Here is a 12,617-nt window from a genome sequence, read left to right as displayed (position 1 = left end):
GCAGTCTAATTGGATTCTCTTAAATGTACAAATTTTCAGCTTCAGAGTACCAAATCAGTTAAATGCCAAATGTGCATGATATATTACTTTTAATTTTGTTGGAAATTGGGGAAATGTAGACATATGTAAGATTTTCCAAAGCATATTATCTAAATACAGACTTGGATCACCAAAGAATATGTTGAAAGCCATCAGCTATTTGTTCCTATATGGCATGAGCAAAATAACTGCAGTTACATAGATTGTTTTGCTTTTCCATTCAGAATCAAGTGTGTCAAGACAGGAGACTTCAACTCCCATTTCCTGCCAAGGAATTGTTTTCTATTTCTCCCTTTTTTACTCCATTATACTAAAATCTTTATTAAAAACTTTAAAAACCCAGGCTCTAGTGGCTCATGCCTGTAATTCTAGCTACTCAGGAGGTTGTAATCCTGAAAATCACAGTTTGAAGCCAGTCCAGGTAGGAAGTCCATGAGACTATAAACTTCAGTTAACTACCAGGAAGCTGGAAGTGAAGCTATGGCTCAAGTAGTAGTAGAGTGCTGGCCTTGAGCACAAAAGCCCTGAGTTCAAGTCCTAGAACTGACAAACACACAAAAAGCTGCCCACGTTTTTATGTGGTTCCTTTTAATAATTCTCTATTGCATTTATTTTCATAACTGTGAGAAGCCACTATTAAAGGCTAATGTTGACTCCCAATGGCTGGTGTTGAATGCCAAAAATAGTATAAATTGAAAAGCTTTATTATTTGAATGCCATTGATTAATAGACATAAGTTTGCAGTTTTAAATTTAGTTGAGATAGAATCACTATACCTTCTCATGCTAGTTAGGGATTTTTGTGTTTGCTACCTATTCATTTATTCAACACAGTAATAAAGGTGATGTTGGAAATACAGTGTAATACTAAATAAATAATCTGACCTCAGAGATTGTATTACAGTTGGGAGAAAGTAAAAAAATAGGTAAACATACACATACAGCTTAATGTCAGATGATGATTGCTATGGAAATGCAAGTTGGAAGTAAGTCTGACTTTCTGGGATATTGGGAAGATATTTTCTGAGTATTAGGAAAGCTCCCTACTTTGAGAACACTTGAAGGAAAGGACCATGTAGGCATAACTTGGTGGATGAGTACTAATGAGAACTAATGGACAGTCTTGGAATTTGAAATCTAATAGGTAAGTCTGCCATCCTAGTTTCTCTTGGAGAGTATCTTCCACAAATTCACAAAAAATTAAAACTAGGAACAATCCAAATGCCTAGTGAATGTGTGTATGCCATCTTATGAATAGACGAATGAAATGTGATATGTCCCTATATATATATCCATGCATATACATACAATATGTGCCCTTTCATGACTGAATTTAGCATGTTTTAAATTTCATCACTTTGTAAATTCAGTCATAAAAGGACACATATTTTATGATATATCTTAAATATAGAGAGAAGCAAACCTGCAAAGACCTGGGTAGTATAGTGTTTGTCTAGAGCTAAGGGGATTGTGTAAAAATGAGAATGCTCATGGTATGAAGGGTTTTGGGTTGGTTGGTTGGGGTTTTTTTGGGGGGTGGGGGTTGTAGTGAAGTTTGAACTCAGCACTTTGTACTTGCTAGACAAGTGTTCTACTTCAGCCATACTCAGCCCTGGAGTTTCTTTTGAAGCGAATATTCTAAAATGTATTGTGGTTTTGTATGTACAATTCTGTGTATATACTAAAAGCCAATACATTTTACACTTTATAAATTATGTGAACTATATCTTGGTAAAATTTAATTTGTTTTTGAGATGAGCCGTTGCAAAAGCTTGTACTGAGCTGGGTGCCTGTGGCTCACCCCTGTAATCCTTGATATTCAGGAGGCTGAGATCTGAGGATCGAGATTCAAAGCCAGCCTGGGCATGTCCATGAGACTGTTATCTCCAATTAACCACCAGAAAACCAGAAGTGGCGCTGTGGCTCAAGTGGTAGAGTGCTAGTCTTGAGCTGAAGAGTTCAGGACAGTGCTCAGACACAGAGTTCAAGCCCCACGACCACCACCACCAACAACAACAACAAAGCTTGTACTAAACTTCTGTGATCATTCTGCTTTAGTCTCCTGAAAAGCTGGGACTAACCATGCTCAGCCATAGTTGATTGGGTTAGTTTTAATGACTTAGTATGTCCACAGAATTTCATGAAAAAGAATGAAAACTGCAAAGACAAAGATCACCTGTAAAAGCAGTAAAAGTGCAACTGATATTTCAATTGGCTATTATATCCTTATTTTGGTTACCTTTTCATTGTCTATTTGAAAGAGATCTTTGTATGTTGTATATTATAGCTGTTGACAGTTTGACTCATATTTTTCTTTAGCAGGCATTTTGATGTGCAGCCTTTAATTTTGAAACTTTTGTCAGTTTGGGGCTTGAACTCTGGGCCTGGGCGCTGTCCCTCAGCTTTTCACTTCAAGGCTAGTGCTCTACTGCTTGAGCCATAGCGCCGCTTCTGGTTTTCTGGTGGTTTATTGGAGATAAAGAGTCTTATAGACTTTCCTGCCCAGGCTGGCTTTGAACTGCGATCCTCAGATCTTAGTCTCCGGAGTAGCTAGGATTATAGGCATGAGCCACCAGTGTCTGGCTCTAATTCTAAAACTTTTTGTTTTGGATGTACAGAGAAATTGCAAAGGTAGTTCATAGTTCAGAATGTTTATGTATATTTGGTATATATGTGTATATATATTTTTATTACTATACATATTACATATGAAAGCTATATTGTTAACGTGCTTAATTTTTAACATCCAGGCCTTCAGGCTATAATAGTTAAGATCTCCCCTGGTCCTAAATTGTACTTAGTCTTCTAGATTTCCTATGAGACTTTTTAATATATTTCATTTGCTTTCATGTCTGGAATTTATCCTATCATTTCATCTTACAGATAAAAAGCCATTTGTGTTCAAACTATTTGTTCCTATTTTCTTTTCCTACTGACTTGAATATACTACCTCAATACTAGAATCCATTTCTAGTTTCTACCAAAGCTCAGGTAAGGTATTATTCACACATTTTTTTCTTTTATGACAGTACTAAGGTACCTTGTCTCTTAGTCTCTGCTAGCCACTAATTTACTTTTGAAATCTATAGATTTGTCCATTCTCAACATTCCATATAAATGAAATCATAAGATATGGCTTTGTTTATCCTCTTTTTCTTAATGCTTTCAAAGTCATCTATCAAACAGCAGTATCTCATTCTTCTGTGGCTGAATTATGTATTTCGACATTTGGATGGTTTCTATTCATCTGTTAGGAAAAATGCTCCTGTGTTTCTGAATTTTTGTGTAAACATTTCTTGCAGTTTTTCTATAGTGTTTTGGAATTGTTAGGCAAATGACAACTCAAGTTTTTGAGAAACTGACACACTTTTCCTAAGTAGCTGCACAATTTCATACTGGCACCAGCAATACATGTGATTTGTACTTTCTCCACATTTTTGCCATATTTTTGTCTTTTTTACTTATGTGGCTCCTAATATTTGCCCTTGTTTTAGTACAGATGTAGGCTGGAGTTAAGATTGTGTTTATTGGAACAGTCTTCTTAACCAGCTGCTTCATTACAGAAAATAGTTAGTTGGTAGTGTTTTAAAAGTAAGACTGATAAAACCTGGGTACTGGTGACTAATGCCTGTAATCTTAGCAACTTAAGAAGCTGAGAACTGATGACTGCAGTTTGAAGTCAGCCCAGGTAGAAAAGTCCATGCAATTCTTATCTCCAATTAACCAGCAAAAAGCTGGAAGTTGAATATGGCTCAAATGGTAGTGCACTGGCCTTCAAGCAAAAAGGCTAAGGAAAAGAGTGAGGCCTGAGTTCAAACCCCACTACTAGAAAAAATATTGATACATGTGGAAGGTAGTTAAATCTAGCTGAATTGAAGTTATTCCGTTAGACTTCTGTGTGGCTTGGGCCTCTGCGGTGACACCCCTGGAAGGGCAATGTTGAAATGTTTCATTCTACACCAAAGCCTTTAAATTCTCCTGAGCACTTCTCATTTACCTATTTCAAAATCTGGCTTGGATTTTAGAAAACGTTCCCCCTCCTCTTAATACCTGTGGGCCCTTGAACTTTGAAACTATGCTTTCAAAGTATCTTGTACAAAGACCTCCCATATTCCCATATTCTCAGTGTTTTACAAAGTACCTATAAGCTCAAACAAGGTAAAGGCTATCTATCTCTCCTACTGCTTTATTCAGTCATGAATAGTTTAGTTCACCCCAATGCTTGTGCCATTTAGTATTAATTACAGGCTTCTTTCGGGCTTTGGGTCATAGGTCCTTATCTTTCTGAAAAATCACAAAGCTAAGATTCTGAATGCTCTGGGCTTTTAAGGTTTCCAAGTAACTGTGAAAATACTCCCAAGAATGACTGCGAATTCAATGCTACTGTAAACTTCTCAATAGTAGGAACTTGTCTAATCTGAACTCTGGAAATGAATACTGTTTAAGGCAAAATCTTCTGATTCGTTCAGTGAACATTTATGTAGCATTTCGAAGCCTGTGCCAAACTCTGAATGTACAATAGTTTACATGTTGACTACCTTTTAAAACAAAGGGAAATTGAGAAGGGAGACATGCTAGCTATTACAAATAGGCTTGCCCAGCTGCACTTGTGGGGTTTCTTGGCTGCTGTAATGTGACTAATTTCCAGGAGATGGCACCAGAGCGCTCCAGAGCCAGCCACTTGTCTAGCCAGCCATTTGTCTGGCTATGATGTTCTTATTGGAGGGGTCAGGTGTCTCCATATGTATCTGTTATTCAAATAAATATGGTTGGTTTTAGTGTTCTTATTCTTTTCCAACAACATTGATGCAATCATTTTACTTACAGGAAAAAAGCAATTGGTCATTCGTGGCCTGATAACTGGGATACATTTTGGGAAACACATCAGGTTAAGTGACTATTGTGCAAATATTGAAGTGTACTTTCACAAACTAAGCTCCCACGTCTTAGGCAATACAATATTATGAATCATTTATATTTGTATATAAGTCATCATTTACTATTAGAAAAAGCACATGGAAAAAAGAGAAATCTGTATTTTTGTTTGAAGACTCAAGTCCCCATTCCCGACTTTAACAACAAGGAAAAAACAGTTTAGAAGAAAAACAGCAGTTTGAAAGGTACCATTTACCCTTAAATACAGTCTCTATAGTCCAGGCAGGCCTTGAACTCAGCTATGTTGCTCACTCCAGCCTTGAATTTGAAATTCTCTTGGCTTTGTAATCCTAAGGCTAGGATTACAAGCATACACCATATAACTGGCCCACCCATGATGATTTTTTAAAGTGTTCTATAATTATAAAAGACCAGAAAAAATAATGGATATCAGGATAATGAAAATGATATGATCATCTTCACTTTTAAATGAGTAAAAAAATAATTCTAAATAAAGGAATTTAGACTGCAGGAATAATTGACAATACATTGAGATTTAAATATTTTATTGTTAAGAAATACCCTCTTAACAAAGGAGCTTTCCCTTTTGCAGAAATAAATATAAAGCAGAAAACAAAAGGTGGGGATATTTAAATTTGAGAAAATAAAGGGGTAACAATTCAAACACAAATACAGGCTGGGTTTCTTTTATATAGTGACTTTATTGCTTATATAAGCAATATATAAAGGAAAGATACATTTTAAAACCTAGTAAAAAGTGGTCACAATTTTTGGCAATTTTCTTAATTATTAGGCAATACTTTATATTAGAAAAATAAGTTCCTAGCTCTAAATAAACTAATAACAGACACCAGTGTTGTGTTTCATTTTAACAGACTCCACTAACAGTATAAAATTGGATTTATGTTATCTTCATAGGATACTAAGTGATAAATAATCACTGTTAAGACTCCATTTTTCAAAAGAACTTTAAAGCAATTCATTCAAATAGCCCAAAGAAAACTGCTTAAATCAAAAATTTAACAGGTTGAGTTATTAAAAGAAAACATGTACTATAAATTAAAGTTCCACATATACTATTTAAATATAAAGATGTTGGCTCTGGTACATAAGAAATATTTACAACTAATAAAAAGAATTTGTAGAGTACATTTTTGTATATTGTAGAATATACATGTTCTGTATATAAAAATAACTAAAATGTTTTACAGCCCATACCTAAGTATCTTTTCCAAGCCAGGTTTTATCCAAGCAACTCTATTTTAATACCATCTCATTAAGCAATACTGGAACTTGTACATGCGTGGAAAAAAATCTAGCAATGATCTTGAGTTTAAAGCTCATACTGCTCTTTTAGGGACTGTACATCTTCCAAAGTAAAGTGGTTGGTTTGTGCATGTGAAAGGTCATCAAATAGCTGTTTAGTTTGCTCCTTTTGGTCTTTGCTAATTAGTGTCAACATCATCTGAAAAAAAGGAAAAAGTTACATTAGCATTAAAAACATTTTTAAAATTTTGGAAACGCTAAAAAACTCAATCTCTATTAATAAAATATGTTCCTGCTTACCTTAAACCTTTCTGCTGTGCTCAAATGCAAAAGATGCTGATACACCAAGAAGGGATCCTTCCTGATGAGGTGATTTTTCAGAGACTGAATAAGGAGGAGGAATGTATCCCCTTCAAGTTTATTACTCAGGAACATTGGCAGATCTTCTGGTGCAATGATGCCTAAAAGGTGTGCACAAGCCTCTTCATCTTTCCTAGTATTTATAGCATTTAGAACCTGACCAAATTCATAGGCGTTATTAGGCTTGGAGATGGGAAGTAGCTCAGAGCGTTCTGGAGGCCCATTACTTTCATCCCCCTTCTCATATGTCAGGCAGTCCATGGAGACCTCTGAGGTTCCTTCAGGCTCCTCTTCATTGCCTTCGCTCACCTTCACAGGGAAAAAACGTACATTGTGACCCTAAGCAACAGTCACCACATGCATCCTAAGTCATGCTTGTCAAGTAGGCATTAATAACCACAATTTCTAAATGAAAAATTTGTAGATTTTCCAATATATTACAAAGTGTATGATTTCTTTATAGACATTTATGCTATAAGAATCCAAATAGTAGGAGTAATTCTTTGAGTTTTTAAAAACCGTTTCCTCATTGAAAATGTACCAAATGTTACTTTTATGACTTTCTGCAAATAACGGTATATAAATTGAAAACATATATCAATTTTCTTTCATAAAAAATTTTTTTTGGCCAGTCCTGGGGCTTGAACTCACAAGGGCCTGGCCTCTGTCCTTGAACCTCTCTATGCTCAAGGCTAGTTATCTACCAGTTGAGCACAGCGCCACTTTTGGCTTTTTCTGCTTATGTGGTGCTGAGAAATCGAACCCAAAGCCTCATGCATGTAAGGTAAGCGCTCTGCCATTAACCCACCTTCCTGGCCCCATCCTTGTTTCCTTTTAACAGTACATTTTGATCATTCTATTTTCTACTTAAAGCATTAAAAAAAAAACTCCCTAGCTTCTCTCGCCTATTAGCCTCTTATTCTAAATGGAGATGTCAGATAAATAAGAGGCTATTCATGAATGAATATATAATGACTTGTGACCTGACATTCCTCATTAATGGCAAAGCAAAATGTTTGAGTTACTATAAATCACAAAGATAGGTTTGATCCTGAGGTAGTCGAAGGTCTCTGATGAGCTCGTATTATTTCAGAGTACTGAAAAAGCTGAGTCAATTTCAAATATCTTCATGGGGTGTGGCTTTCAAGGGGCCCTGAAACTGAAGTCAGCCCTGTCAGGATTTCCAGGTAGATCCTGAAACAAAACTGGAGGGCCAGGCTGGGAATGTGGCTTAGTAGTAAAATGCTTGCTTAGCATGCATGAAGCCCTGGGTTCGATTCCTTAGTACCACATACACAGAAAAAGGTTGCAGTGGCGCTGTGGCTCAAGCTGTAGAACACTAGCTGTGAGCAAAAGAAACTCAGGGACGGTGCCAAGGCCTTGAGTTCAAGCCCCAGGACAGACAAAAACAAAACAAAACAAGAGGGCCAAGGGCTCCCATGCACCATAAGTAGAAATAGTACAAATGAAAAGCTTACATGGAGGTGGCAGGGAAAGCAAGTAAGGTGGAGATGCTGATACCCGCTCTGTACCCACACGGAGAAATACTGGGGCCAATCATGATGGCAAAGGACAGGCTTTGTCTTTATAACTGGTTAAGTTTTGTCAATGACCATCAGAATAAACTGAATTGTGTAGAATCCATAGGAACTGCCTTTGGAATTCCGCAGATCTCCAGAAGAATATTTTCCAAAAAAATAATGAAATGTAAATACCTCTTGAATTTCAATTTTCTTTCTCTCCTTTTCTTTGCTGAATGTTGCTGTGTTGTCCTTAATACTAAGCAATCTGGTTACCTCTTCCAGTTCCATCTTTGCCTCAACAATATTTGGATCTAGTAGGAGAACTTTATTGAGGTCAGATAAGCTTTCCTGAAAATTCTGAAAGTGGGAAGACAGAATAAGACAGGGCCTAGATTAGCATGAGTGAAAAAATTGTATTGCAGGGTGATGGTTCCATTCTTACTGCAGCTGAAAGGATATCTCATAGTACAGCATAGTACATCTATCGAAAAAGCCCACTGTCCAGAGTTAGCAAGCCCAAATTTCACTCTCACAGCCATTGGTGGTTAATTGAAGATAAGAATCTCATGTAGTGGGAGAAAAGAAGGGAAGAAATGTACTCATTCCCTTACTTCTGTCACTGTAGCCCTTCTGAACATCACCTTTACAATAAAATAAAAAAAAATTAAAGAATCTCATGGACTTTGCTGCCTGAACTGGCTTTGTACCTTGATCCTCAGATCTCAGCCTCCTGAGTAGCTAGGATTACAGGCGTGAGCCACCAGCGCCCAGCAACCTTCCTTGTATTAAATGCATGATAGGCACATGTGCTGAATGAATAAATAAAAGACTTGACATCCTTTTATTAGCCTTTCATCACTAGCACAATAGTAATGAAACAAGACCCAAGCCAGGCATGATGGCTCACATGCACCTGTAGTTCCAACTACTTAAAGAGACTGAGGCAGTAGAAAAAGTTGGAGCTTAAGATATCTCTGGGCGATGAAGTGAGATGAGCTTCAGTTTTCTCATCTTTAAAATAAACAAACTAATTTTTGTGAGTTTTTACTAAAGAATTGATAAAACTATTTTAAACATATAAAGGGCTGTAGAAATGGCTACTATTATTTGAATGTTCTTGTTTTATAAAAACCAAAGTTGTTCACTGTTCAAAACAGGACATAGCAAACCTTTTTCTTCTTCCTCCTCCTCTTTTTTTTTTTTTTTTTTTTTTTTTGTGCCAGTAATGGGGCTTGAACTCAGAGCCTCAAGCTCTTACTTGTCTTTTTCGCTGAAGGCTGGTGCTCTACCCCAGTCACAGCTCTACTTCTGGCTTTTTGGAGATAGAAGTCTCACAGACTTTTCTACCCAAAGTTGGCTCTGAACTGTGATCTCAGGTCTCAGCCTTTTGAGATTACAGGGGTGAGCCACCAGCAGCTAGCAGCCTTGGATCTCACCTGAGAGTCAGACAATGCACTGGAGAAAGGGGTGGGGTGGGGGGAGAGAGGGGAAGGGTGATAAAAAAAGATGTGGCCATTGAATTTAGTATCAAAGACAAATATCACAAAATCAGTCTGCTGTGACAGGTCACATTCTATAACTACAAACTAGACCTATATTTCGATTAAGCCCAATTGTGAGGAAGCAGGGAGCTGTAGTATTTTACATAGTCGTGCTGTGGTAACAGCTGCACTGGGGCTGAGCCACAGATACACTAAACTAGGGGTTCTGTGACATTCCCAAGAGACTAGCTATCATGTCACCTCCCTTCTTCCCATCAGCAACACACCAGAGCAAGAGTGACATAATAACCTTACCTCTGGTTTGGGTTTTGGGGTTTTTGGTTGTTTGGGTGTTTTTTTAGGGGGGGAGGGGGGCTGGTGCTGGTCCTGGGGCTTGAACTCAGGGCTTGAGTACTGTCCCTGAGCTTATTTTTGCTCAAGGCTAGTGCTCTACTACACAAGCCATAGCTCTACTTCCAGTTGGTTTTTATTTTTTATTTTGTTTTTTTTAGGGGGGGGAATGGGGGTAATATTAAATAGAAGTCAGAGTCTCCAGACCTTCCTGCTTGGGCAGACTTTGAACCACAATCCTCAGATCTCAGCTAAGATTACAGGTGTGAGCCATCAGTACCTGGCTAATAAATCTGTTTTAACTTACTAAAAAGGCAAATTATTTACAAACTTAATATCCTATACACAACTCTCCACATACTACCATATAATAGTATGTATAATAAAAACTACTGTATAAGAATAATGCTTCATAATAACATAGAGCCAACTAAAAAAATAGTGGCATTCTATTCCTACCCTATCCCTAGGTGGGGAACCACAGGTGAAAGGCAAGAATCTGGCAAAAGGCAAGTTGATCAAGCGATAACAGTTAACATCCCATCCTAAGGATTTTACAGGTATTCCTTTACTCTTACAATATCCCCTATAAATATTAGCTTTTGCTGTATTAAAAGTAAGATATAAAAGCAGCAGCTTTGGGATGAGCCAGCAGCCAGGCCCAAAAGATGCATGACAGTTCAGTGTGACGTCTGAAATCAGACCTGTGAACCGCAACCTGGCAATGGAAGTCCAACACATCGTGGATCCCTTTGTTCTCAGCACTTGATGAAGTACGTCTGGAAGTGCAAACAGCATCAGGGCAAGTGAGAGGAGAGGGACCAGAACAGTAAGGGCAGGGCAGCAGAGCTGGGGCTACAGTGACAGGAAGGGCAAGCTTGTTCTTTTTGGATTTTTTTTTTTTTTGGCTAGTCCTAGGGCTTGAACTTGGGACCTGGGCGCTGTCTCTTGAGCTTCTTTTGTTCAAGGCTAGTTCTTAAGCCACAACACCACTTCTGGCTTTTTCTGAGTAGTTTATTGGCAATAAGAATCTTACAGACTTTCCTGCCCAGGCTGGCTTTGAACTACAATCATCAAGATCTCAGTCTCCTGAGTAGCGAGGATTACAGGCATGAGCCATCGGCACCCAGCTAGGGCAGGCTTGTTCTTACATAAGCTTATTATATCCCATGAGAGGAAGCACTTCTTAAAAAAAAAAAAAAAAAGAGGGCTGGGAAGGTGGCTCAGTGGTAGAGTGCTTGCCTTGCATGCATGAGGCCCTGGGTTCAATTCCTCAGCACCACATAAGCAGAAAAAGCCAGAAGTAGCGCTGTGGCTCAAGTGGTAGAGTGCTAGCCTTGAGCTGAAGAGCTGAGGGACAGTGCCCAGGCCCAGAATTCAGGCCCCACAACCAGCAAAAAAAAAATAAAAAAAGATAATTACAGTGAAAGCATGGCTGGCTCCAGCTTGCCTTGCAAGCACAAAAGCCCTGAGTTCAAACCCCAATACTGCCAAAGTAAAAAAGGAGAAATGCGAAGTTTGAGATGAATACAAAGGAGGAATCTTCCTTTGCTACTGTGAGAAAGTCAGGACCTGAAGGGAGCAGGCACACAGCAGGAAAGTAATTATTTTGTAAGGTGTTACTCTTTTTTAATCTTCTGGCTTTGGTATCATTCCCTGTTGCTGTAAATTCCTTAAGTGGATATCATGTCTCATTCACCTTTACACTAACAACCCTAGCATACAACTAGCACTCAATAGGAGAAATGTAAAAACAAAATATTTATACCTTTTCTCTTTGTTGTTGTTGTTGTTGTTGTTGGTAGTGGGGCCTGAACTCTGGGCCAGGGTGCTGTCCCTGAGCTCGTCAGCTCAAGGCTAGCACTCTACTTTTTCTGCTTATGTGGTGCTGAGGAATTGAACCCAGGGCCTCATGCATGCAAGGCAAGTGCTCTACCACTGAGCCACCTTCCCATCCCTATACCTTTTCTTTCAGTCCATATTTTTGGACACACGTACATACACACACACACTTTCTCTCTCCCTCTCTACTACTACTACTACTACTACTACTACTACTACTATACTGCTATTACTACTAACTACTAAACCAGCTTAGAAAACAAGATCTGAGAAGGCAGGACTCAACTGCAGGCAGACAGAGGCACCTGCTACCAAAGGGACCTCCCCCTCCCCCATGCCACTCCTCATTATAGTTGCTCTTTAAAAATTGACCCAGATGTGAATTCTGATGCATTTTACAAGCAGCTGTGGCCTTTGACAGGCCTGACATTAAATTCTTCTGGCACATGCCTCAGCCTACTGGACCTACTTCATTTTCTACATCAAGCTATAAAAAGTCAAACCAGAAAAACAAGATACCAGTGTCATAATCTAGTGAGTTAGGGTTACTCAAATTGGGGATTATCTTTCTACATCATAATAGAATTTCTAGAATTCATTCTAAGAAGTATACAATCCCCATCCTTTAGTAGGTACACCTTCGGCTCTTTAGTCAGCTAAACAGGTTCCAAAGGCCAATATGACGTGGAATAGCTCTAAGAGTCTGGGCACATGTAATTCATGAGTCATGCACATCCACCTTCCTTGGCTAAATCCATTTGCTTCAATAGTTGAGCAAGTCATCTGACTCAGGGTGCCACATGCCATGCCACCTACAAAATCTATACAGCTTTACAATTACTAGCACAGTCAGTAGGAGG

General features: G+C 38.4%; 1 protein-coding gene across 2 annotated transcripts in view; it reads right to left on the bottom strand.

The window, feature by feature from the left end:
• Positions 1 to 5,462: 5,462 nt before the first annotated feature.
• The window catches only part of Spag1 (sperm associated antigen 1), a 62,051-nt gene continuing 54,896 nt past the window's right edge, over positions 5,463 to 12,617 (bottom strand). For both annotated transcript variants that reach the window (XM_069991144.1, XM_069991145.1), the window contains 3 exons: positions 8,276 to 8,440; positions 6,501 to 6,869; positions 5,463 to 6,399 (listed from right to left, as the gene is read on the bottom strand). In XM_069991144.1, the coding sequence (XP_069847245.1) occupies positions 6,268 to 6,399; positions 6,501 to 6,869; positions 8,276 to 8,440 (666 nt within the window). In that variant the 3' untranslated portion in view covers positions 5,463 to 6,267. The remainder of the gene's footprint in view (positions 6,400 to 6,500; positions 6,870 to 8,275; positions 8,441 to 12,617) is intronic.

The sequence above is a fragment of the Dipodomys merriami genome, unplaced genomic scaffold (assembly GCF_024711535.1).
Source record: "Dipodomys merriami isolate MVZ:Mamm:240054 unplaced genomic scaffold, mDipMer1.0.p SCAF_4, whole genome shotgun sequence".
Lineage (NCBI taxonomy): Eukaryota > Metazoa > Chordata > Mammalia > Rodentia > Heteromyidae > Dipodomys > Dipodomys merriami.
The sequence above is the reverse complement of the archived record's forward strand: the minus strand, read 5'-3'. Positions and strand labels throughout refer to the sequence as shown.